Raw genomic sequence first — 26,348 nt, 5'->3', positions numbered from 1 at the left:
GAGAAATTCTACCGGAATGAAGCTCACCAGCCTTCCACACCAATGACGTGACCACAGTGGCTCCGTCCTGGGCACACGAGCCCCGCCGTCTGCAGATCATCCGTCATGTCTGTACAGGGTGTTGCTCTAACCTGGGCCAGAGCCCCGCTCCTGCCCCCTCTCCCTGCTCCATATTTAGCCGTCTGCCGAAGGCCACGCATTTCATCAGAGTCTGTCATCTGTCCTTACTGATACGAAATAATGCAGAGGGTTATGTTTTTGTAGTCACTGTGACAGGCAATGAAAGTTTCTCCTTAGGTCTCAGCTCTTTTTTAAAAAGATTTTATTTATTTATTTAATTTTAGAGAAAGGGGAGGGGAGGTAGAAAGAGAGGGTAAGAAACATCAGTGTGTGAGAGAAACGGTTCATCACTCCACAGCCTCTCACACAGGCCCCCGTCAGGGACCGAACCCACAACGCAGGCATGAGCCCTGACGGTAATCAAACTGGTGACCTTTCACTTTGCAGGGTGACTCCTAACCAACTGAGCCACACCTTCCAGTGCCGGCTTCAGTTTTAATAGAACCACAGAGAAAGCTGATTTTGTTTAACCACCCTGCTGTTTGGGAAACAGAGGCCCACAGAGCTGACTTGAGGTGCCTCTGAATGCGAGAGAGGGCTGGGGAGTGAAGAGGGCTTGGTTGAACAGAACCTTTTTCTCCAGTCCGACTTTTCGGAGCATTCTGGAAGGCAAAGCTCAGAATTTCTTTGTTCACATTGCATATATATTTTTGGGATGCAAGAATAAATCCCCCTCTTTTTTATACTCATAACTGGGCATAAGATACAAAGAGTGTCCTTTGCAGGAAAAATCCTCTTTAGTGCTACTTTGAATTCCCCACTTAATAATTGTTTATCATTATATTTAGTAATTGTTATCAAGCAGCAGTATTAATAATCAAGACTACTTGTGTGTTTGCTATGTGTTGACTATATTTAAATAGTGTGTTTATATTATGCACTGTGCTAAGGATTTTCTTCGTCTAAGCACACTTAACCCTCTCAACAGCCCGGTGATGGAGGCGTTATCACGCTGACTCTACAGAGGAGGAGACAGAGGCTCAGAGAGGTTAACAAAGGCCTCCAGGTTGTCACACAGCTGGTTGGTTGGGCAACCTGGACTCCAGATCAGGTTTATCCTGCTTTGGAGATCCTGCTCTGAACGATTTTATCTTGTCGACTTCTTTTTGCAGATATTTAGTCAGGAAATTTGGCTTTTACTCAATCTATTGGAGAGATTTTATTTAATAACCAAAAGCCTGACACATGTACACTTCTCTGTTTTTGGGTTCTGCTACATTGTGGCCAAAATAAAACTTAATCATGTCTTAAGAGGTCTTAGCTTTGAGCTAAGTAACAAGGGAATTATAGATGCATGTACAGGTTTAAGTTACCTATCAGTCTAGGGACCTGAAGTTTGAGGCTGCTCGGAGGCCCCGGGAAGACCTTGCTCAAAAGTCTGGCGACAAAAAGACATCTAGGAACACATGCAGCAGAGTGACCCACTGAGTCTTCAGACAGAATCCTGCAGAACATTTGACACCCCAGCCCCTGTGCTCTGGACATTCGGTGTCTGGTGTTTTAAATAAGTAGTAGTGGAAACAGGTGACACAGTGGCTCTCTGCAGGTCCCATGTGCCAGGTTCTGTGCTGAGCCAGACTCTCCACATGCTTGATTCTCACAACAGTTAGATGAAAAAGGTCCTCTTCCTGTTTTCATTTTTCCCATTTTTCCTTAAACAACCAAGACTCAGAGAGGTTAAGTAACTTGGCTCAAGACACCCAGCTCTCATGTGGTTAAAAAAAATGAATACATGAAAATCATATAAATTATTTGATTAGTTCATTTGAAAAGGCTATCATCTCTAATTAAACAAACAGACACTGTGGGTTGACAAGGATAAAAGTGTCTTGGGGTGAAGGTCAGGATTTAGAGGAGTGATTTTTAAAAACTGAAGCAGACTGCTAGCTCTGCTTTGCTTTGCTTTCTGTGGGATGTGTCAGGAAGATTGCCAGCCCGCGAGCTGCTAAGCCCAGATTGTACAAATAACTTTTACTCTGGATTTTGGCCTGAAAGCCCTTTCCTTTGTCTGAGGCTGGGTTGGCCTTGTGACGATGTCCCTTGGCAAACAGAACACTGTCTCCATAGCTGATCTCATTGTCTGCAACTCTTTCACCTGCAGTGAATGAGAATTTACTTGGCCCTTTCATGAAGTTCGGATTCTGCCATATTCATGCAGTCCTGTTTAAGAGACCGGTGCTGCATGTGGTTATGTTTAAGCAAGTTACTTTGATTAACCAGAGGCCTAGCAGAGTTCCTGATATATAGGTAGCTTCCAAAGATGTTGAAAGAAAGAAATAATTTAATCCTCACAACATCTCTGAGAAGTGGCTCCTAAATTTATCATAAGCTTGCAGATATGCAAGATGAGGCTTGGAGATCAAGTAAGTAATGGCATCTGGTCTCTGATGCAGAAATGCCAAGGACACGCCCTCTCAGATATAACGGTAGTCACTTTTGGAAAAAAACCTCAAGGGGAAAAACAGCAAATTTTTAGAGTTCTAGTAATTTCTTTTCTCTGACCTCAAATTCCCATAGAAACCAAGGACTGGCTGATCAATCGATAAATGAACGGAAGTGCGAGTAATGTCAGTGGCTCATTACATTTCTCTCCCTTGCAGTTCCCAAAGTGGCTGGGATGCGCTAGAAACTGAAGCCAGAGCGCACCGTCAGCTGCCTTCCCTGCTTCTTGGGGCGGAAGCCAGAGAGAGCTGTTTGGAAACGTCTCATTCACACACCAGGTTGCTATTGAGGTCTTTTTCATGTTGTGATCAGAGCAGTTGCTTGTGTTTTTATCACTAGGCTGATTTTCGAGATAACATCAGCTTCTGCTTCTTGACTGGGTGGAGTTGTGGGTGCATGAGCTGGGGGAAGGCAGGTCCAAGCCTTCTCTTTTGGGGAACAGGGGGCTGGATGAGCGGGGCAGGATGGCCACACTGAGGTGGGCCCACGTTCAGTCCACTTGCCAGTGAGGAAGTGCCCGGGCATCGGAAAAGGAAAAAAGAAAGGCTCAATTTTCCCTCTTCTTTTTCCGTTCCAGTTGAAGACCAGGCTTTGAAGCATTTCAAAGTAGATTGAGGTCTCTCTTGGATGGACGGAGAGAGGTAACATCCTGCAAACTGCTGCCAGAGGTCCTGTGGACACAAACCCCCTCTGGTTTTCATTCCCTGTGTTGAATGGTGTTTGCTTTAGCCATTCAGGGATTCTGAACTTGTGACCAGGAATTCAGGCCGGGAAGATGCTGAGTTCCATCAAGTGTGTGTTGGTGGGAGACACTGCCGTGGGCAAAACCTCCCTGTTGGTGCGCTTCACCTCCGAGACCTTCCCGGAGGCCTACAAGCCAACCGTGTATGAGAACACGGGCGTGGATGTCTTCATGGACGGCATCCAGATCAGCCTGGGTCTGTGGGACACAGCTGGCAATGACGCCTTCAAAAGCATCCGTCCCCTGTCCTACCAGCAGGCCGACGTGGTGCTGATGTGCTACTCCGTGGCCAACCACAACTCTTTCCTGAACCTGAAGAACAAGTGGATTGGTGAGGTCAGGAGCTACCTGCCCTGCACCCCCGTGCTGGTGGTGGCCACCCAGACGGACCAGCGGGAGGTGGGGCCCCACAGGGCCTCCTGCATCAGTGCCATGGACGGGAAGAGAATGGCCCAGGAGGTGAGAGCAAAGGGCTACTTGGAGTGCTCCGCCATTAGCAATCGGGGGGTGCAGCAGGTATTTGAGTGCGCTGTCCGCACTGCCGTCAACCAAGCCAGGAGACGCAACAGAAGGAAGCTCTTCTCCATTAATGAGTGCAAGATCCTCTAACCTCCCAGGGACTTCAACCAACACTCATTCACTCCCCTCAAAGACTAACAGGGGCGGGGAGCGCAGGCAAGCCAGCAAGGGTTGGTGCTCTTCGGGGCACATCCCGAGCTGCGTATCCTTTCGGATACGGTTGTCTTGTCGCTGGGACTCGGCCCCCGGATGTTTTACTGAGTGCACTCTGCAAATGAACTCCTCATCCAGTCCAGCCAGAGGACCCCTTGGGCAGCTGGAATGAATATTCTATCTTCGATTTAAAAAACTAAAATGGTCTCTATAATTTTGGACAATGAAGTGAGTTTTCCAAAGAATTCCATATTTAAAGACACAATGTATTTAAATGATAACGAAATGTAAAGCTCTTATATATAATTAATTTTCACGCTCGGGAAGTCTTCTCCCACGTACTCACAAACACACACCGCTGTGTGTGTGAAGTGGTCTTATGGGATATTCTGCCATATGTGTTCGTAGTGTTATTTTCACCTGAACTGCTAATTTTCTCGAAGCCACTTGCCTGCTCCATTTTACTAGGTAACCAGATTTTAAAAAGACCATCAACTGATGCTTGCTATTAGTTTTTCACCCAGCTGTCACTCAGTTTGCATACAAAATATGTTTGATAACATGATACCTTAATACTGTCTAATGATTTAAGGCAGTTATCAGTCTGTTTTTTCTGTAATTATTAAAAAACATTTCTTATTTACAATACTACCTTTCACCCAAAGAACTCCAATTATGCACTAAGTATTCCTCTTTCATTTACCAAAACAGATCAAAGGAAAACCCTTCGGGCAGAGAATCAGACTGCGTCAAGTAATAGCAGCAGAGCTCGGAACAGGATTTAGAACTCTCCCTCTCCTTTGCAGGGCCTGGGATTTCTGGATCCCAGCCTTGTGAATGAGGGCCAGCTCAGCGTTCTGCATGACAACAGTCAGGAGGCTTTGTTATCTGAGCTCTTAACTAAGCTGGCAGAGCAACATAAGTTATGAATTTCAGGATCTTATCAGAATGATTAGTAAGGTGTCTATGTACATATGTGTGAGTGAAGGAAATAAGGTAGAATTTATAGTTTTTACTATTTCATGAATATGAAACACCTGTGTAAAAAAGCAATCACGAGTTCCCAGCACAGGGAACAGGAAAACTGTATAACAATTTTTTTTTGTACAATAAAATGGTATCAAGGGGAAATACTGAATTAATAGGGACCCCTCAAACCCCATTCTATCTAATGGCTTCAAAGCAGTGGCATGGATCATTTGTTAAAGTTGAGAACAGAATTCTGTGTCACTTGAGGAGGAAATTGCGAGGGCTGGCACCAGGTACATCATTTACCCACCTAATCAGAGGAAACTGAGAACGACTCCGAACCACGTTTGTTCAAGTTCATCACTGTTATTGTAGGGCGTGGCCCTCGCACACAAATGGTAGGGCAGCTGGCGTAAGTAACTAGGATTAGACTCACGCTGGCATAACCAAACCCGTTTCTCAGTTTCCTCATGTGGTCCAGTCATCACGGCTATAACAATGCCAGCACCCAATCTGTGCCCCTCCTCACACGTCTCCCCCAGGAACACCCACCCAGTAAAAGGCCAGGGACCTGGGTCTCAGTCTTGGGGCACCGAAGTTCCTTCAGTTCCCTGGGGCTGATGGATCTGCCCTCCCCCAGCCACCTCTACTCCTCCAGCCCTGTGGCTTGTCCTTGCCTCTGTTACCTGTGTCCCTTGACCGGAGTGTCCCTATGTCGAGTTCTCCGTATTGTGCTTAAAGGCTGAGCAGGCCCGGGGGGTGGGGGGCAAAGGGAGCTCACCTTCTTTAGTATCCCTGTCAATCCCCCTCTCCATCAACACACGAACAGTCTTAACTCACACAGAATTTTCTTCAGGGCTGGTCTTTTGGGTGGAGTCTATTTAGCTTGTCAGCAGGAATGAATTTCTATCTGTCAACATTGCCTGTCCCCAGTCTTTTCTTTCTTCATTGTTGAAGGGAGAAGAAGACAGGGGGTGTCTCTGGAAATGGGAAAGCCCAGGTACCTGATTCAGAGTGCGGGAAAAGGAGGTGATTCCATTTCAGGACAGGCAGGCAAGGCCAGAGCGGGGACAGCCACATGGGTGGACACACCAGTGAGCCTTCTGCTTGCAGGCAGCAGCCAAGCTTTGAGGTTCCCCGTGGGAGCCCTCACACCCGAGAACAGGGAATGCATGTGCAAACCCCGCCCAGGACGGGACCTGGCAGAGTGGCTGTCTCCTCTATAGGACTGAGTTCCTGAAGGCAGAGACGCTCGCTGTGTATCTCGCAGGGCCCAGTACAGGGAAGAAACTGTAACTGAACAAACGTGTTGAATTGGAGAGAGCAAAGGAATGGCTGCTGTGCCACGAAGTGGGTATGGGGGGGGAAGCAGACCCCTGTCAGCCTTGCAGGGGCAAGAAGTGAAAGTAGGTCACTTCTGTTGGAAATCATGTAATGTATGTTCTACACAAGTCTCTATTTGTACCCGCCTTTATTTATTTGTGCCTGTCTTGACTCAGGCACATGCTTCTTACTCTCCAAAACCTGCAGGACTTTCTGTAGACTGTACTATGCTGATTCTTAACTGCACCAAACAACTGTATTAAATATGCTCTTGTTTACCTTAAAGAGTTGGTTTGAGTGGTTGAGTTATTCATCCTCTTCTGTTTTTACTTTATACAGACTACTAACTGGGGCAGCAAGATCAGGCAAGATGAAATGAGGTTGAGTGACAGGAGGATTGAAAGCAGCCTAAGGGTTACCATTCGCTGAGCGCTTTGAGTGTGCTCAGTCCTCAAGTGTGCATGTCGCCACGTGGTATATAGGGGCCACGCTGTAATGAGCACCATCATACACAAGGGAACTGAGTCTCGGCGCACTGATGTGATCAGCCCAGGCCATACAGCAGGTGAGTGGCGGCACCAGGACCCTCGAGCAGGTCTGTCTGACTCCAAAGCTCTGCTCGAAACCACTGTGCCCCACTTCCTCCCAGGGCAGCCCGACGGTACGGCTTCGCCACATCCGATCTCCTGTAGCCTGCACTGAGTCCTCACTTTCTTCCTGGCAGTGAGAACAGGACCCTGCTAAGTCACAGAGCGCCATCACTGGCAAAGTCCCCAATCCTACCCTTGGCTTGTGACTTGGTGCTTTAAACAGCTTGGGGAAAAAAGTCTTTTTCTTATCTCCCTTTTTCATCCCTCACGTTTCAGGAATTTCCTTTAAATGAGGGAGTGATAGAGGAGAGCGGAGCTGTGTTCTTTCATTTTAAGGGTCTGGCACCGTGAAAGGGCACTTTACCCAGCAGGAGACGTGATAGAAGGATTCCAATTAGGCACGTTTGCAGGGTCATGTGATACCAGAGAGGGGGTGGAGGTTCTGTGAGTGCTCATCCCCAACACCTGGAAGGCAATCAGTCCTACGGGTTGCATCAGGTCAAGACAGCTCCAGGGTAGGGACCTGTTTTTCCTTAAGCTGTTACTCTGCTCATAAAGCAAAGAAATGTCCTCACTGGCCAAGATCTCAAGCAGTTTTCCACCAGGAAGGGTCACATTAACCATAGTAATTACCTGTGATGTAAGTCCATAAAGAGTACTTGCTCAAACATGAAGTCCACATTAACTTTTCCAGTCAACTCTAAAATACATCCTGACGTGGGATTTTATGCTCACTGGTCGTTAGAGAGCCGTAATGACGGAGAAAGAGGCTGGACCGTTGTGACATTTTAGAGTCAGAGGTCTGGGTCCTGTGTCTTTCAGCCTCTTCAGCTTCCCTATCTCACAACGGAGACAGTTGCTGGGTTAGTCTAAGCATTAATTCAACAGTGATTCTGAAAGTGCTTTGTGTCTATAAACTGCTGTTCATATGGCAGTGTTGTTATGGTTTTGGTGGATTTCTATGCAGATGCATAGGCTGAATATACTAGGTCAGATGAAAATATTCTAGAACCAGGGCCCACGTGACGGGATGCAGAAGCGAACTCCGCCTGCAGCAACGTCGTCACTCAGAGTGAGATGAGTAACAGGACACACAGTGGTGGCAGCAACAAGTGCATGTGAATGCATACCGGCTCCAGGCCTCTCTACACATTATCTCACTTAACCCTCATAACATGGTCATAAGGTAGGTGTTACTCTCTTTATGCTGATAAGAAATGCATAGATAAATGAAGCTATTTCCCTTGTACAGTTACTTTGCAGAGGGTCCCAGTTTTACCATGTAATTTTGGTATAAACTTGACCAGCTACAGAGTATATGATGAATTGTGTTTAATGTTCATTACACTTACTAATTTAGCTAAGAAGGCAAGAACGACCCATTATACACTACGGGGGCACGGTGAGCTCAGCGGCCTTCTTGTGTGAGTTTTTATGTTATTCTTCCTGTGAAGTCCCAGGTGATTGCTGTACATTGTCCTGGCTGGCTTGTGCTGGCTGTCCCCACTCCTCACAGGCCCATTTCCCACCCTGTGCTGCCTTCCTCTGTGGCAAGAGGTGAACCCTGCAAACTGTATCACCCAGGACCTCCTCCTGGCTGCCCTCCACTCGCGTTAGGCTCCTGGAAGATGCTGTCCGGAAGTCAGAAGGTGGGAGAAGAGAATCCTTGAGTTTATCATGCTATTGCCTTCCTGCTTTGGTGATGCTTATCTGTCAATAGCTGTGGCTCCTCCTTGTGGCTCCTGCTGGGCGGCTTCTCCTGTGCGGTTCTAATTTTCACTGGGCTCTAGGACAGGACTTCCTCGCTCCCGCATTGGCCCTGGAGGAGGTAATGGCTCCCTGCTGGTGCTGGCGTTGGGAGGCAGCAACATCACTCATGTGGTCCCCTAACCTGGACCTCTACCAGCAGTGCCTTCATTCAAGACTCTTCATCTGAACCACCCAGAATAAGTTTGGTTTCCTACGGGATTCTGACTGACACACTCACTGAATATTGAAAGTATTCTACATGTTCTGGCATAAAGTAACTACTCGAATTTCTACTGAAGGTATAGGTTTGCCAATCTGGATAACTGCCCTGTGTTAGCCTCAAAACCCAGGAAATATCGCTCTTGACATCAATTTGCTTGGAAGAGAGAGGAGTATATCGAGTAGTTCTAATCTGAATAAGCAAAAGAATAGTTCTGAGATAGCACTGTTTCAGATTTGTGGGTCTTCTAATAACATGAGGACTGTGCTCATGAGGATTATTATTCATAATATATAAAGAACTACTACAGATTAACAAGAAAAGTAACTCAATTTTAACATGGACATTGTTAAACATGAGGACTGTGCTCATGAGGATTATTATTCATAATATATAAAGAACTACTATAGATTAACAAGAAAAGTAACTCAATTTTAACATGGACATTTCACGGAAGAAAAAATATGTATGACCAATAAACAATAGAAAGGGTGCTCAGCCCTGGCTGGTGTGGCTCTGTCAGCTGGGTGTTGTCCAATGGACCGAAGGGTTGCTGGTTTGATTCCCAGTCAGGGCGCATGCCTGGGTTGCCAGCCAGGTGCCCAGTAGGGGTCGTGCTAGAGGCAACTGATCCATGTTTCTCTAGCACATTGATGGTTTTCCCCTTTTTGTTCTCCTTCCCTCTCCCCTCTTTCTAAAAGTAAACAAATGAAACCTTTTTTAAAAAAAAAGAAGAGGCGCTCAATCTCACTAGCAAACAAAGTCCTCAGTGAGATATTTTCACACCACCATATTGGCAAAAATCGAAAAGTATGGCTAAGCATTGGCAAGGATATGAAACAACAGGAAATCTCATATGCTGCTCATAGGGGTGTAAACTGCTACAACCTTTTGGCATTATTTATTGGTACTGAATATCCTGTATCCTTGACCCAGAAATTTCATGCTCTAGAGATACACTTGCATAGATTTCCTGGGAGACATATATGAGAACACTTTTAGTAGCACTGTGGGTAATAGCAAGAACTAGAAACAATCCAATGTCATCAATGGAAAATGGCTAAATAAATTTTGGTATATTGACACATGAAATACTATGCAAGAATGAAAATGAGTGAATTGTAGCTATACATATCACCATAAATGGGTGTAGACAGTGTTGAGAAAAAAGAAAGTAGTGATCAGTATGTACAAGGTGAGTCCATTTATATAGAGTTCAAAAGCAAGCAAAACTTAACAATATAATATTTAGGATCAAAAAATGTTAAAACATGAGCATGATTAACGCAGCATTTAAATAAGTGGTTACCTCTTCTGGGGAGGAAGGGAATAGCATTTAGCAGGGTCAGCGGGTACCTCAGGTATTGGTAATGTTCTATTTCTTGTTTGGGAAGTGGGCACATGAGTGATCATTGAATTTTTTTATATTGTTTATCACTCAAAAATATTTTTCTGTGTTTTATACATTCCTTTGTGTACACTCCTTTGTCTGATGTGACTCACAATTTTAAATGTTTTTTTTTAATTCAGGTTCTACTGTCAAATTCCCGGGACTTGAATTCCAGCTCTGCCACTCACTAGATTTGCAGCCTGTGCAAGTTAACTGACCTCCCTGTGCACCTGTTAGATGAGGAGAAAATAATACCATGGGTGGTGAGGATGAAAGGAACTAATACAGTGAAGTCAGGACTATGTCTGGTACAGAGTACATGCTCAGTAAGTGGCAGCTGTACTATTCAGTTGTCCTGGTGTGTACCTCAGACCTGAGGGGACCCTGCTGCTTTGCTGAGACTTTGGGACTGTTACGTGACTTGCCCAAAGCTCTACCAGTCACTGGCAGTTCCTGTGCACCTCACTCATCTCATTATTCTTTTGAGTGCTCTTTTCTCTAAGCTTCATGAGTAGAGAGAGTTTTTTGTTTTGTTTTGTTTTTTAACTTTCTCACTTTTCATAAGTTTGCTGTTTAATCCAGGTTACCTGCACTTTACAATCTGTAGTATTGTTGCTCAGCACAAAGCAGGGATCTTCGGGATCTTCCAGAAGGGCTCAACCCAGGCTTAGTTCCTTAAGTGGATACAGATCTCCATCTCTTTGTTTGTTCATTCAACATTTATTAACCTGAGCATATCTCCGTCACTGGATTTACCAGGTTGTCTCATAACTGTGTTTGTGTTTCCCTTCCCCCACTGAACCACCACCTTCTGAGCAGAAGGCTGCAAATAGCCCAAGTTCCTGCTTTTGTGGAGTCGAGGATCTAGTTAGGCAGAGATGGGTGTGTGTGGGCAGATGATAATTATGTAAATAAATCAGATACATGTGGATGGGCGACCAGTGCTATGAGGAAAACAAATTGGGAAAAGGGAGAGACAATATTTGGTAGTTTATTTTCCTAATGGAGGAGAAGCCTAGATGATGCGAACAGACCTTATTTAAAAATAAACTGCCCCTCTGAAAAAAAAAACAACGGGCTTAACGTTTTCTCTGCTGGCCCCAAGAGGCGGACACATGTGCTTTACCAACAATCAGTGGTCAATACCCAGTCGCCCCCAGAAGTGACTGACTTCACTGGGGATGCCAACCTACCTGCCTGTTGGGTTAGGACTGTTCCAAGGAATGAATTAGCAGATAGACAGGAACAGAAAAGTGACGTGACTAACAGAAGCTGAGTGGGGCTGGAGCCTGCACCGGCAAGTGGTTTCTGAAAACAAGGAAGGAAATGACTAGAATTCAGGGCCTAAGTAGGACTCAGAGCACTGCCAAGAGCTGGCCTGCTGGGCGCTGCGGGTGATTCCAAGAATCTGCACACATGTGCGCAGTAGCCCAGGCCTGAGAAACAACGGAGTTGCCAAGGCTGGGGCCCGTCTGCCTGATGCAATTGGGTGCACTTGCCCTTCAGAGCTGTGTTTGCTTGTGCGGTGCCCCCGTCTGTGGCACTTTCACACTGATGGGAAAAGGCAGGGGTGCAACTTACAGGCGACCCATCGGCATGAACCCAAGGGCAGTGGTTGGGTGGTAGCCCTGTTGTCTCAGGGAACAGAAGACTCACTAAGGATTTTGACGGAAGGCATGTTCGAAAAGTCTTCAGAAAACCCCAAATAAATCACTGTGCACATGTACTTCTCAAATACATCTCTCGCCCTTCCTTGTTTCTCCTCTCCTCCTCATTGTTTTTCTCTGCGGTCACGTGGCCCTCCCACCGGCCTTCGATGGTTCTGGTACCCGAAATGGTGCTGTGCCCATCCACAGTACATCCTGGACTCTCTTTCTTGAGTGAATCAGTCCTCATGTTTTCATCTGACACGTTCATCCAAACATTGCCCCACGTGACCTCACAACGGTGCAGTGGGGTATTATTATCTGGTCTACTTTGCAGGCGAGGAAGCTCAGGCTCGGGAAGGCTAAAGGGCTCCTGTCTGGGCAGCTAAGTAATGCTGGGCAGAACCAGGATCCAAACTCCCTTTTTCCATTCCACCAGGCTTTCATCTGAGGCTCAGCATGACCCTGTGAAGTCGGAGTGACAGAGATGAGGCCCACGAAGGCAGTGTGGTGTGTCGGGGCCACACACACAGCCCTGATCAGATGGCGGTCTCCGTTCTCATGCCCTTATCATGCTTATTATCAGAACACGTACTTAAATCGGACCCACCGCTGTGTGTAGTTGTCTGCCGAACATTCATTAGGTGAGTTAAACAGACATAGATTGTATCTCGGTTCAATGAATAGAAAAGCCTGACAGAAGGAAATTATCTGCCAATCCAGGCCCCAAACCAGATTTTTATTAATTCTTTGGATGCTGCCTGCAGACTCACGCTAATTTTTTCTCTCTTCTGTCAGTGCATATGCTTCCACTGAGGGTCTAATATCTAAGTCAACATGATAAGAACACTTTTTTCTGCTTCTTTATTATTTTTACTGTGTTATTACTATTATTATACTGTCTGGTTTTACTATCTATATTATATAATATATATCATATTACTTACATTATTACTAGACTCACACTTTTGGAGTTGGAAGAAGGTTGTTATTATGTTATGTTAGTATGTTATGTTACTAATATTATACTATAAAATACTGTAACAATTACCCAAGGACACCGAGCTGGCTTCAGGCGAAACTGGGACTTGGGGGCCAGATCTCAGTTGCTCCCTCAGGCCTCAGCCCTTTCAACCTTTACCTTGGAGCCACGGACTGTGTCTATTTGTTTCAGTTTCAGTGATGGAAGTTTAAAGGTTTACCCTTTGCTTAAAATGTCAGCTCATTGGCAGGTGATTAAAAGGAAGAAGAAAATGTCAGAGGCAAAGGCCAGCCTGTGAAAACAGCAACAGCACAGGAGCGGAGAGGCACAGGACACGGCAGCCGGCCAGCAGCTCTGCCTTGCCTGTTGTCCACGAGCTCAGCAGCCCAAGCCCAAGCCCCGCACCACTCAGGCTGGGGCAACACGGGTTCGGGGGAACCTGAAGGATGCTCTCCCACCCTCCACCCCAGTGCTCAGAAGGGAAATCTGCAAGCCAGCCCGATTGGGGCGAGTTAAAGAAATCCTAAAGGAAAGAGAGATTCTTTATACAGATATGTATGTGTCCATCATTCCCCTGACAAATTTTACAAATATTGCATGCTTATTGTTGAAAAGATTAGGAAAAAACAGCAATGCAAGAAGACATGAATAAAAATCATCCTGATGAAGATCCTTTTTTGTATTTATCCTTCCAGAATTTTCTTACCCACATATGTGTGTATTTTTACAAAAATAGGATCATATGGTACAATCTGATTTCCAATCTGCTTTTTTTACTTACTATATTGTGAACAGCTTTCGATGTCAGTGTGTGAATGAATATACACACTCCTACACTGTTGTGTGTAACAGCAGCATGGTAACTACCCCAGATTTTCCCAAGGAACCTGTAAGTGCATTTGTTAATGGCATGGGTAGCTGGCTATTGAACTTTGCACTGGGAAAGTGTGTAGGCACGCTGTGTGTGTGTGTGTGTGTGTGTGTGTAGTAGAGGTGTGCTTAAAGCCATGCTAAAAACCACAGATCGAACACTATGTGCTTTATATAGATTAATTTATTTACTCGTAATCCCCCAGGATAAAGGCGCTGTTATCATCCCCATTTTACAGATGAGGAAACTTACCCAAAGGTCAGACACCTCGCATGTGCCAGAGTCAAGATTCAGTCCAGACGAGCTGGCTCAAGCCCACGTTCCTGACCATCACACCTCCCATAATGCTTCCACCTATTTGGTGCCACGTGCTGGCTCCTTGGTGATATAACTGGGAAGGACTGTAGGAACATTCAGTCTCAGAAAGAAAAATCTTAGTCTGACAGATGTGAAGTCCAGAGATTTCTCTACTTTCCTACCAAGTCACCTGCAAATTCATTACCTAGTTTGAAAACCATCCATCCAGCTCTTCTCTCTCTAGTCTTCTCTGTCTCTTTCCCCAACCATCCACCTGCCCCCCATCTTTATCTATCTTTTCTGCTCTTCCCTCAGGGTTGTGTTCCATATGGAAGGTCCCTGGAAGAGGGGTAAGCCCTTCAGATGGAAACAGCTACGAAGAAAACTCACCTTTCTTTTCTCACTATTGACACCTGTCAGAAAGAATAGTCACGTTCCTCCTTTGACCAGACTTCCTCTCAGGAAGGGCTGGGAGGGGCTCTGGGGAGGAAGAAAAGCAGGGGGTGAGGGGGGAAGAAAACCCCCATCCTGCCACAACACAGAGCCTCGGATTTTGCTCTGCTTTGATGCTAACGTCTCTGATGCTCCCCAGTTTGTTCTGAAGTTTGGGGGTGGGGCAGGCAGGAGAGCGTGAGAGGTGCTCTGCCTCCAAGCAATGGCGCGGCTCCAAGAAGCTGTGGATGAGGAGGCTTGGGCGGACACCTCTAGTTCCCTCCCCTCCAAAATGTGCCTGGTCGTCTACGGTAAGGCTCACGTTGGAGCTGGCCGGGCCGCGGGTTTGTGTGGGGCCGACTCAGGGTCTCTTCCTCTGCCAGGACATTTCTTCTACATGGAAATGCTCATGGGATAAAGTCGTCTGGCTTTTCCAGTGGGTCTGTGATCATCCGGCTAAACTGCTGTGGTAAATGACCTTTTTTAAAAAAAATTAATTTCCAGTCGTTGCAGACTAATACTGTTTAAAAGTACAACAAATTCCTAGAAGAAGAAAAATGCAAAGGATTAATAGGGCAAATGAGATTTAAAAAGGACGTATAAAACGCAAGTCCTATTTTTATTATTAGATTCAATAGACGTTATCCAATTACTAAAAAGACCAGCTTTCTGAATATATACTCTTAATTTCTGTGCTTATCTTGCTATGCATTTTGCAGACCTACTCTGCCTTTGGACTACACTTTGAGCAGCCTTGATATAGTTCACTCGTTTCTCCTCCGTTTGAGGAAGTACACTCATTTCCTCATTCATTCTCCGAATATACATTTCTTTAGCACTGTTATAGCCCAGGCATAAAGGCTGATCCTGACTTTCTCGGGATTTCTATGACACCATAGTTAGATGTTATCATTACATAATTAAATTGCAATAGTCTTGTAATAGGTCAGTATAATGTGATGTTCACCATAATAGTATTAAAAGAAAAAATTATCCCAGATCTGGTCTGGGACAGACCTTTTAGTATGTGATATAATTCAAAACGTATTTCTGGGAAGAAAATCAGTGCCCCTGATGAAACACCTATGCAATTTTCTGACAGATTGTAATGAAATTTAGACCTATTCTGGGAAACTACTCCACTACCCCCACCCCCCTCTGTGGACTGTCAGACAGTAGTTTGGTTGACCTTTAAACAGACATTCTTTTTTCCCTCCTGTATCTAGTCTGATGATAATTATCTGGCCTTCCTATCAAAGTGAATCTTGAAGTGGGTTCCTCGAAGCTCCTTCCCTTGAAGAAAGGACAGAATACAATTTAACACATGGTCACATCTAGAGAGGAAGGAGGAGACAATTCTGAGGGGCTGGAGGAGTTGGTGGGAGTGGGTGACCTGAGCAAGCTTTATGTTTCCAAGTCCCAGTATTTTTCATCTATGAAACAAAAAGAACAGTACTTCAGGAGGAGGTCGCGAGAATGAAGTGAGGGGTTGAATGGAAACGGCTTGGTATGCGGTTAAGTGTACCCTGTGTGTTCACCTTCATTAAGATGATGACTGTGGACCCCTGGTCTCCTTGAAGTAAAAAGCCCTGTAGTACCAGGCTCCCACTTCGCTCCAAACCAAGCTCTGGGCTTCAGCTTGCTCACTCAGGGATGGGACTTGAAGGAGCAGAAGCCCAGTCCCTCAGGGCCAGGAGGGGGTTGCCTGAAGCCAGTGAGTCAGCTGGGCTGCCATGGGGGTGGGGGGAGGCGGGTAACAGTGGCATTTCCCACACTTTCAAAGCTCCTTGGAAGGGGGAGGGGAGGGAACCAAGCGAGAATGAGCTTGGAGGCTGATTCTGGGGGACAGGCTTGCACTGGAGCCTGAGCCAGAGCAGGGAGGTGTGAGACCTGGAGCCCAGCCACACCTGGGCCCGCCCCACCGCCGTGGGGGAAGGCCGAGCTCCCCTGTGTCTTCGGCTCTGCGGCTGCCATTCAGCTGCTGTTCATGGGCAGTCCTTCCCCGCAACCCTTCTCTTAGCTCAGGGCCTGGGCTGAGGGGAAGAGAGACGCTGCTGTATTTTTCCTGGGCCTGTTTTCTTCTTTCTGCTCTTGGTAGAGGAAGCACGCTTGTCGTGTAGTGAGTAATTTTTGTCCTTCACCCTCCATCTACTTTTCCTGAGAAAGTGAAGTCTGTGTAAGAAGCTCTGGGAGAGGCATGAGGGGAGTCGGGAGCCTGGCCAATGTTCCCAGCCCACAGTACATTGTGGAGACTTACAAACTGACAGTTCTGTGCCTCAGCCCCCTGTGGTAAGGGAAGAGGGGGAGGCAGGGAAAGAGAAAGAACAGGGCGTCAGGCAGGTGGCACAGCAGTGCTCGCCTGGCAGGGCCCCTTCGTGAGGGTGAGGAAGTGGCGCCCACTCGGGGGGGAACAGGGCCCAGGCCAGCTTGGCCAGCCCAGCACAGTCTGCCTTCCAGTGTCCGCTGTCCTCTGTGCCCAGAGCCGTGTTCAGTGAACAGCCTGCACCATTGTGACCAGCAGCCCTGGTGGGAGAAGACCGGTCTCAAATGCTGTGGAAGATGAGGGTTCATGAGGAACGGAGATCAGCGAAGAGGTAAAAGCTGCCCTTGGTTGTGGCCATAATGTCTGGTGAGTGCAGAGGTACAGGCCGTTTCTGGAAAGAAAGCCTTGTCACTGTCAAGTGCTTTTACTCGCTGAGCGCAGCTCTGCACCTTCTCCAGCGAGGCATCGGCCCCACGCGGCACAATCCAGCCCACCCCTCCTCTTCCACCACGTGTGGGCTCGATCCCGGTTTCCTCCCCTGCATCGCTCCCCAGGAGCCGCCTCCTGGACTTCAGAGTGAAATTTCTGCCCCCGGCCTCTCTGCTGCTAATATTCAGTATTTTTTATGGGACAATGCTGGTGCCTTATTCTGCTGAGAGAATTTGTTTTCTCCCTTCCCCTTACCAAATGACACCTCTTTTAGAAAAAAGGAGAAAAGATGTGAGGGCTAGGGAACAAGAGAATGGAGATTAGTCACACTTTTTTTTTTTTTTTTTTGCTTTAATTCACTCTTTTTTCCCCCTTGGGGAGAATGTCTAAAATGTTCATCAGATTCTCATAAGAGTCCATGACCCTGAAAGAACTGCTGCTACAAAATGATTCAGGAAATTCAAACAGAAAGGCCACAGAACGTTCAGGGAGGACTTATTAAATTTATTTGATCTCACTGTCTGATTTTCAGCAGATTATCTAATTTCTTTGAGACCATGGGCATGAACATCCCTGTTTATTTTGCCCTGTGGCTGGGATGACTCCCAGAATCATGTCATTCAAATGGCCAGCTGGCAGGCATCCCGTTCTTCAGCCCCTCACTCTCCACAGTGTCACCAGAGTTGTAATCCTATAGCATGTCTGTCCTCAGATCGCCACCAAACCGCACGCGCTTGCTCACTGGAGTTAAGCTTCTCCGTGGTCTGACCCACCTGGCCCATCTGCCCTTCTCTTGCTCTGTTCCCCACCCAGCTCTCCAAGGCAGCCAGGACCGCCCACTCGTGGGCGTCGTGACCATCTGCCTCTAGGTCGTCACTCACAGCATCCTGTCACCCTGTCTGTAGACGTTCCCACTGTTTAAGGCCAGCCCTTCGGGGGCGGGTGCCCTGCTTCTGCCCACAGCACTCTATTCCCCCATCGCAGACCCATGGCTGGGCACTGAAATTTTTGCCCGTCCTGTCTGCCTCTCCCACTCGTCTGTGGGTTTCTCAGAACAGGGTCTGTGTCTGGCCAGTGTTCTCAACATTGCCTGGAACTTGGTTTGTGCTTCATAAATGTTGGATACACAAAGCCTTCTCTGACAATGATAGCGCATTTTGATACTGAATTTCCCCAAACTTCTACTCTACGTGTTGTTTCTACCAATGACCGACGGTCAGAACTACAGGGAGAGTTCTTAGGAGACAGAAATTCTCAGAGCCCTGTTACATCCATGGGATGAGACTCTGGAGGGTGGGACCCAGAATCTGCAGTTTTACAAAGTTCTGCAGGTGATTCTGATAATCTGGACTTTGTTTTATATGGACCAAACTTTTTGGTCTTGGGACCACTTTACACTCTTAAAAATCATTGAAAAACCTGGAGTTTTTGTTGATGTGAGTTCTAGCTATTAATTTTAACCAAATTAAAATTACAACAGATAAATTATTACCAAATATTTGGATATTAATTCATTTAAATTAACTGTAATGAATTCATTAAATGTTAACATAAAGAACACATTCTTCAGGGAAAAATGACTATATTTTCCTAACCGAAACATTTTAATGAGAAGAATACCATTGTTTTATATTTTTGAAAATTGCTTTAATATCTGCAATAAATGATGGCTGGATCACGCATCTGCTTCTGGATTCAATCTGGTCTAATTTGCAAAGTATAGCTTTGGATGCACTGTTTGAAGGAAATTTGGCCTCACACATATATGTGCTTAGAACAAAGAGAAGCATTTTAAGAGCCTTTTCAGATAATTATGGATATCTTTCTTTGATAGTACTCCAAAAATTGATGTCATAGTTTCTTAATGGTTAGTTGCAACATGGGATTGATAAATTTTCTGAGCTCTGTGCACTTGTAGAGGATGAGCGAAATAGATAAGTAAGGCCTTAGTGTTGCTATGAAAATAGTCTTGACCTCCTGGTCCCTGAGAGTCTTGGAGAGCCCCACGTAGGGAAAAGTTGCCGTGCTCCACAGCATTTGTGACTTATTATATCTGGTTCTCAGCTTGCTTTATATTCACTCATTCAACAAATATTCGTTGAGTACTATGTGCCAGGCAGTGTCCTGAACTTTGGGGTTCTAAGTGTAACCAATTGCACAAACAAATTGTTGAAGACTGAAGCCCCAATTTCAGGGTGGCCTCTAGTTGCAAGGTTGCTGCTGGGCCATTTTGATACTTTTGTGTAAACTGCACAACATCACTTCCTCTGAAGAGACGGATCTTCTGGGCCCAACACAGCTGCGAGTAGAACCCCGTCCTTCAGGTGAACATAAGCCTGCACCGAGCAAGGGCTTGGTGAGGAGTGTAGGCAAAATTTGGCTACCACTCGCTCATTGGCTGAGTTCATTTAAGCAGTAAGCAACTTAGGCAGCTGCTCATGGTAGCCTTACGTGTTTTCTATTTCTCTTGTTCTCTAAGCTGCTAAGTCTCAGAGCCCGAGTTGGAACACAGGCCATGATGCTTCAGAAGGCTCCAGTGAGTCTATGACCCAAACCTTAAAACAGTGCAATTCCCGATGCATAGTGGACTCTCACCAAGTGGCAGAGGTGTGGATAGTAGTCAATAATGCTACATCCCCTTAGGATTAACAGATTTTTAAAAACAGATTTATGCAGACTTGGTAAACTTTGTGCTTCCCAAGTCAAGAGAAAGGCTAAGCTGACTATTCTGTGACTTCCAGTCATGGGGATGTAAAGTATAGCATAGGGAAGACGGTTGGTAATATTGCAATAACTGTGTGCAGTGTCAGCTGGGTACTTAAAATATCCAGGGACACTTTGTGAAGCTGAAGATTGTCTAACCACTATGCTGTACACCTGAAACTGACACAAAATAATAATATTGAATGTAAGCTATAATTGGAAAAAAAAGGTAACTTGCAAAAAAATTGAACTTATTTCATAGAGGGACCTATACACAGTTAGCTTAAGCATACATATATATTCTACGACCACAAAGAATGCTGATTCTCCTTGGTGTTGACTACCAAACCTTTGTCACTGGGGTGCTGATGAACCTCTTAGCCAAATGGCATAATTAATTATGGCCACTGACCCTGTCTTCAACTATGTCAGATGCTACTGGTGTTCAAGTGGAAGAGAACTAATTGTCTATTAGATTTATTAATGAAGTAGTGACCTTATGAAGAAGAGTTTTAGCCAAAAGGTATTGGCAAAACTTTGACTGGGGTGTGCCATAGAGAATTTTCAGTTGTGGTCTAACTGAAATTTTAAAGAATGGCATCTTCGTAAGCTGTATTTTTATAGATCTCTTTATTTCGTTTAGCTATATTTCATTTCTTGGCTGCTACATCAGTCTGTCCGAAGACTGGAGATGTGGTTCTGCAGGTATCTAGGCTGCAGTACCTTGTGATGGGGTGACACACTCAGCAGTGTGTGCGGCTGGGGTCTGGGGAAGTGTCTCACCACTTAATCAAAGTTCACACCTGCAGCCCTTCCTGTAACCACGCGCAGAGCTCTGTGAAAGCGGGAGGTGCAGCCAGTACAGACAGCTTGACCGTGACCCAAGGGCCCAAGGATGTGGTTGGTGGGGGTTGGGGGAGGGAGTGAGACAGGGACAGAAAGGCAAGTGAGTTTTTCAGTCTTCCAAGAACCATCTGAACAGAGATTAAAGCTCTGTGGAGGGGCCAGGAGGAAAGTAAATGAGGCCTGGGAAAATTAGGCTGGGGCTGGAGCTGCGTGTGGCCTTGCCACAACCCTCTGCTCTCCCCGGCACAGTGTCTTCAATCACAAGAGGAGGCGATGGGTCTCCATGGCCATGAAGAGCCCTTCTGGTGCCCTGAGCTGCTGTCCGTGGATTGAGAGCAATTTAAAAAAACAAAACTTAACACATTCTTCTGTTTTTCTTTCCAATAAGTAGAGAGGAAGGAAGGTTTTGAAAACAAAGTTTATTTTGGAATCTAATACTATATACAAAGGATAAAAAGATAAATGTCCTTTTATTACTTTCCAAATATGTGTCTTTCAGCCTTATTGGATATTTAACATGCTTTCCTATGATGTTTTATAAACTTTCATCAAGGGCATAGGGCATAAAAGTTAAAAGCCTAGTTTTAGCATCATCGGATGGATATGAGTTTAAGTTCTTTCATGGCTATTTGTTACCTGAGTAACCAAAGGCAACTTACATAGCTTCTCCAAACCCTGTTTTCCTGAATGTGAATTGGAGATAATACACAAACCTCTCCTGTGGGCATTTGTGGGGATTGAGTCATACGAGCAATGGGCCTGGCCCATAGGAGACATTCGTGAGCTGCTCTTGCCACCATCACCATCACCACCGCCACCTGTGGAACTAGCAAAGGGCAAAAAGAATCAGCCCATTTTACAGATAAAAAAACCAGAGTCCACATTAACTGGCAAGGTACAGGAAGAGAGCCGTGTCCCACCTAGCTCACTAACTAAGCTGCCTCTGGTCACCAGACCCCTTCTTCTTCCATTGCTAATATAAACCCCAAAAACACCCCCACTCTCTTGGAAGACTGTGGGAGTCTAGTGAGGGACTTTTACTAGGTGGTAGTTAGCATCCAGGACGGAGCTGTTCCTTTTCACATGCTCCTCCACAGGGGGGTGGAGCCCAAAGCTGAGTGTGACTGTGACACAGTGCACTGCCCATCAGACAACATGGAGCTGGGGTGCAGGGGCGGGGGGACCGGGTTGGTCCGTTCTCCCTGGTTGGCCTCAGTGCCTGGTGACTGGTGAGGATGAACTTCTGTTTATTTCTCCTGATGGCATCTGATTTGGAGCTAGAAGGGTCGTCGTTATGCTTTGTTGTATTTGATTTTTAAGGAGAAGGAGGGATGAATGTAGGTTTGGGCAGGAGTGAAGGGAAGACTCTGAGTGTAAGTATTCAGATCGCAGGTTTTAAGAGAAGAAAATTATTTGCCTATAGAATAGCTCGTTCTTATATCTACTAACAAAACATTTAATGCTCAATTAAATTGATTGATAAATACCAGTAAAATAAGATACTGTGATTTACTTCAAGTAATGCCCTACAAATACCTACCTTTTTATGATAGTGGGGTATAGCAATCTATATTTTTTTAAATTTTAAAATTATAATATACTTAATAATTGTATTAAAGTTGTATAAACTTATAATGGAAACTATTTGTATTATCTAATATTTTCTCCCAATTGTTCTCCACATATAGTTTTATAGAAATGCAATGAATGTGTATATACTATTTTGTGCCTATATTTTTTAAAAAATATTTTATTTATTTATTTTTTAAGAGAGGGGAAGGGAAGGAGAAAGAGTGGGAGAGAAGTATCAATGTATGGTTGCCTCTCATGCGTCCTCTGCTGGGAACTGGCCTGCAACCCAGGCATGTGCCCTGACTGGGAATCGAACCGCGATACTCTGGTTCGCAGGCCCGCGCTCAATCCACTGAGCTACGCCAGCCAGGGCGTATATTTTTAATTTAACACTATTTTCTGAACAAATTTCCATGTTTCCCATGGTGATATTGATTTTATGGTTAAATATTCCATTGTATGAATGGACACTGTAAATATCTCTGTGCTTTTTGCCTTAATACTATTTCTCTGGGATATCTTCAGAAGGTGTTTATCCCCTTCATCAGTGGTATAAACATTTTATAATTCTTGTAAAAGTTACTAAATACTCAGAATTTTGGCATTATTTTGGTCCCTCTCAATTCTTAGAATATTCTAAAGTAATAGTCTCCTTTAGAGTTAGCTGTGGTCAATAATGACCTACTAGAACACTCTTACAGGGGAGGAAGACTAAAATAGTGTTACTGAATGTTTGCTCAGTGTGGGGGGGACAGTTTGCATCTGTGTAGACACCCGTGCGTGGACTTAGTCAGCAAAGGGCAAGTCTGGGATTCACACTCGGGCAGTGGAGCTCCAGAGCCCGTGTGCTAACTAACAACCATGCTGTCCGGCAATGCCTAACTCGTTCCTCTGGGGCGTGTGTACTTAACCCATTTTGCAGAGAAAACTGAGGCTGGAGGAGGATCAGTGAAGAACTCAAACTGAGGTCCATATAAACAGAGTCAGTGTAAGAAGATATTTTTTCCTCCCCTTTCTCATTTTGCTTAAAATGTATAGCTGTCCCAACCTCTATGGATAATCATGGTTATAACAACTCTTGTTATTTACTCTTAACCCAATAATGAGAAAAACAACAGCTCAAGAAGGATACTACTGTCAGCTGTCACTGAGCTCCTCTGTCAGAGAGACAATGGGGAACAGCGGCAGGAACCGTGGGGAGCGGCAAAATCCGTGCCTCTTCTCAGGGGGCTGCTCACCCCAGCTAAGTGCTGCCTGAGGAACAGACAGCAGGCCCCCCAGGGCCCGGCGTGTCATTTGGCTATTGCTACGTAACACACCACCCTGAAACTCAGTCGCTTAAAGCAACACGCATTTACTGTTGCTCACAGTCTGTGGGTCAGGTGGGTGATTCTACTTGTCTCGGCTGGACTCACTCATGACCGTGTGGTCAGCCAGCAGGTAGCTGTGGGTCACTTTTGCCGATCTCGGCCGGAACACCAGAGACCACGAGTCTGCTTGATGGGCTCTCTCACGCGGCAGCAGGACGGTCCGAGCTTGTGCACACTGGGTCCTGGCAAATTTCCAACAAAGAAAGACAAGTGTGCAAGGCCCCTTAGCTCCAGGATAAGAACCAGCACTCTGTCGCTTCTGTCATATTCTATTGGCCCAGGCAAGTCACAAGGCCGATCCAGAGATAAAGGGTGGATATATGATCCCCAACTCTTTATGGGAAGAATGGTGGCCTAACAATGCCAAGTGTGTGGACAAAGAGAAGGGGGAAGAATTGAGGCCGTTTTTGCAATCTATCTACCACATCAAGTCTTCCCAGTTTTCAGGAGAAACCAGAAATCCAGGTCTTCATGTAAAATCACCTGGTTTTAAGCATTGTCAGCTGATTTACAAACTTTTAAGATCGTGGAGCGCCAGCGCTCCGTGGGCCAGACAGATCGGTCTGCGCTGGATGTGGTTTGTGGGCCGTCTGCCAGCAACCTCCAGGTAAGTTATTTGCTCATGTTTCCACAGTGATTCACCGAGAAGGAGATTTGAATTCAGGGCTGTCTGGCCTCTGGTCCACATTCACTCAGCAAACATCTGCACGCCTTCCAAGTACACAGCTTTGGCAAACAAAGGTGAATAAAACAAAATTCCTCCCCTCAAGGCATTTCTGGTGTAAGTGGGATACAACATGTAAATGGTTAATTCCCATGATTAAGCGCAATAGATGTTTTTTTAGTGGAAAAACACTTTCTCACTTCCGATGCTTCCTTCCTGTGAAGGGAACTCAATTAATATAACCCTGGGTCTCTCTATCTCTGCCCTTTTTATACCTAGCTCACCCTGGAGGTGAGGGGCCTGAACTCATTGGCAAGTTGTAAATTTAAGGGAATAATTGGGTATGTTCAGCTCAGTTCTTCTCTGCAGTCTCTCGGGGCCGGACCCGGCCAGGGAGAGCACAGTGCACCTCTGACCTGTCAGGCTGCAAGTCCCCCCAGAGCAGGCCCCGGGGCACCAGCCTCTCTCCAACCCCTGGCCCCGGTGAGCGCTGCTGAGAATGGGTGGGAAATCCGCCTGTTCTGGGTTCAGGGAGCAAGCTCATTCCACACTAAGCTGCGTCTTCCCACTAGCCTCATCAGGAACAAAGGTGACACCTTGGCCTCCAGCCTTCTCTTCTCTTTTATGTGTTAACTTGCCCAGGATCCGATAGGGAAGAGAAATGTGATTTACTGGGGGACAGCTTCAGAGGCCTCCCTGGTGCTGTGATTACAATTAGAATGTATACATACACGAGCCCTCTACAGGTACACCTATATATAGCCTGTACATGTAGTCCATGTAGAGACACACACACAGAGATGCATATGTGCCACTGGGAAGGCTCTGGCTGCCTGCGCCCTTCAACAGGCTGCCCCCCGTAACTCAGCCTTGAGTTTGAGTGTGCCTGAGTGGGGGTGTAAGTCTCACACTCAAGCAAAGGAAGTAGTAATGTTCTCAGCCCACACAGAAGCTGGCGTGAAGACATGGATCGGCACGTCCTATCCCATTACAGAATAACCCCTTACCTTTTGGCGCATGCCCTTCCTTGTAGGAGCCTCTCGCAATCACCTGCTCCCGTCCCGCTCCAGTTTCTGCTCCCACGTTGCAGCGCCCGCACACCCATAAGCGAAGGGCCTATGCTTCCCGGGAAAAAATAGCTTTGATTTTAAAGGACTCTTCAGGCTGCCTTCTGTGTGTCAGAACTTCAGGAGTTTATTCGCTAAGAGGGTCCTGAGCACCTAGTATCCGGTGGGAACCGTGCTCAGTGCTGGGGAAATGCTGGAACATGAAGCTACTTCATTCCTGCCCTTGGGGAGCTCCCACCCCAGAGGGAAATACGAAGCCAAGAGAGGGAAGTGAGGGCCCCCGATTACGCCCGGGCCCAGGGCCGGGACACTTAGATCCTGGGGATTGTAGTGAGAAGCTGAGAAAGAAAACTCGATGAGCAGCCCTCTCCTTTTTCCTGACAAGGTTTTTACTTCACAGTGTTTCTTTTTCTCCTGGCGGCGCTCTGGGTCTGCTGTGTTGTGAAGGCAGCTCGAGGGGAAGGCTCCGATGCTCCGCATATTTTCCATCTGTCGAACGAGAGTGGAAGATTGTCACGTTGTACAGGTCGGGGTACCGTCTTCCTTAACAGGGGCAGCTAGAAGCTCACCCACGTGCTCTCGTTAATCCTCTTTGCTTTCCTTCCTCCTTTCGTGCTGCAGCCAAGAAGCGCAGGAATTTGGTCCAGTGGAAGGAATTGTATTTCTCTCTAGCTGTTTGGCAAGATTAAGCTTGAGAGCAAAGCCACATCAAAGAAGGAGGCTGCCGTCACCATTTAGTATCTGCAGCGCACATGAGTCAGTGAGGGCCGGGTTTCCATGAGCGCCCGTGGCAAGCACAGGGACAGTTAACAGTTTCCATTCACAAAGGCAACTGTGATCACCTTACGGTATACGCGTAATAATCCCCATGACACAACAGTACCCATGTCCCTTCATGTTGACAGATCAATTCTGGGCCCTAAGTAAACTTTGGTCTAATCACCTCTGTCATGATCCAGACTAGGAGACAGTCTCTGGGGAAATAAAAG

General features: G+C 46.1%; 2 protein-coding genes across 12 annotated transcripts in view; both read left to right on the top strand.

The window, feature by feature from the left end:
- RHOH (ras homolog family member H) overlaps positions 1-6,553 on the top strand; it is a 46,459-nt gene extending 39,906 nt beyond the window's left edge. For all 5 annotated transcript variants that reach the window (XM_053672304.1, XM_053672305.1, XM_037138042.2 and 2 more), the window contains 2 exons: positions 2,721-2,840; positions 3,140-6,553. In XM_053672304.1, the coding sequence (XP_053528279.1) occupies positions 3,338-3,913 (576 nt within the window). In that variant the 5' untranslated portion in view covers positions 2,721-2,840; positions 3,140-3,337 and the 3' untranslated portion in view covers positions 3,914-6,553. The remainder of the gene's footprint in view (positions 1-2,720; positions 2,841-3,139) is intronic.
- Positions 6,554-6,648: 95 nt separating this feature from the next.
- Positions 6,649-26,348, top strand: part of CHRNA9 (cholinergic receptor nicotinic alpha 9 subunit) — a 76,488-nt gene continuing 56,788 nt past the window's right edge. For 3 of the 7 annotated variants that reach the window (XM_053672300.1, XM_053672301.1, XM_053672293.1), the window contains exon 1: positions 6,649-12,507. The gene's annotated coding sequence lies outside the window, so the exon portion shown is untranslated. The remainder of the gene's footprint in view (positions 12,508-26,348) is intronic. The other 4 variants (XM_053672296.1, XM_053672295.1, XM_053672291.1 and 1 more) reach the window with 4 other exon arrangements.

Source organism: Artibeus jamaicensis, unplaced genomic scaffold (assembly GCF_021234435.1).
Source record: "Artibeus jamaicensis isolate MK-2021 breed Jamaican fruit bat unplaced genomic scaffold, CSHL_Jam_final contig_76, whole genome shotgun sequence".
In the NCBI taxonomy this organism is placed as follows: domain Eukaryota; kingdom Metazoa; phylum Chordata; class Mammalia; order Chiroptera; family Phyllostomidae; genus Artibeus; species Artibeus jamaicensis.
The sequence above is the reverse complement of the archived record's forward strand: the minus strand, read 5'-3'. Positions and strand labels throughout refer to the sequence as shown.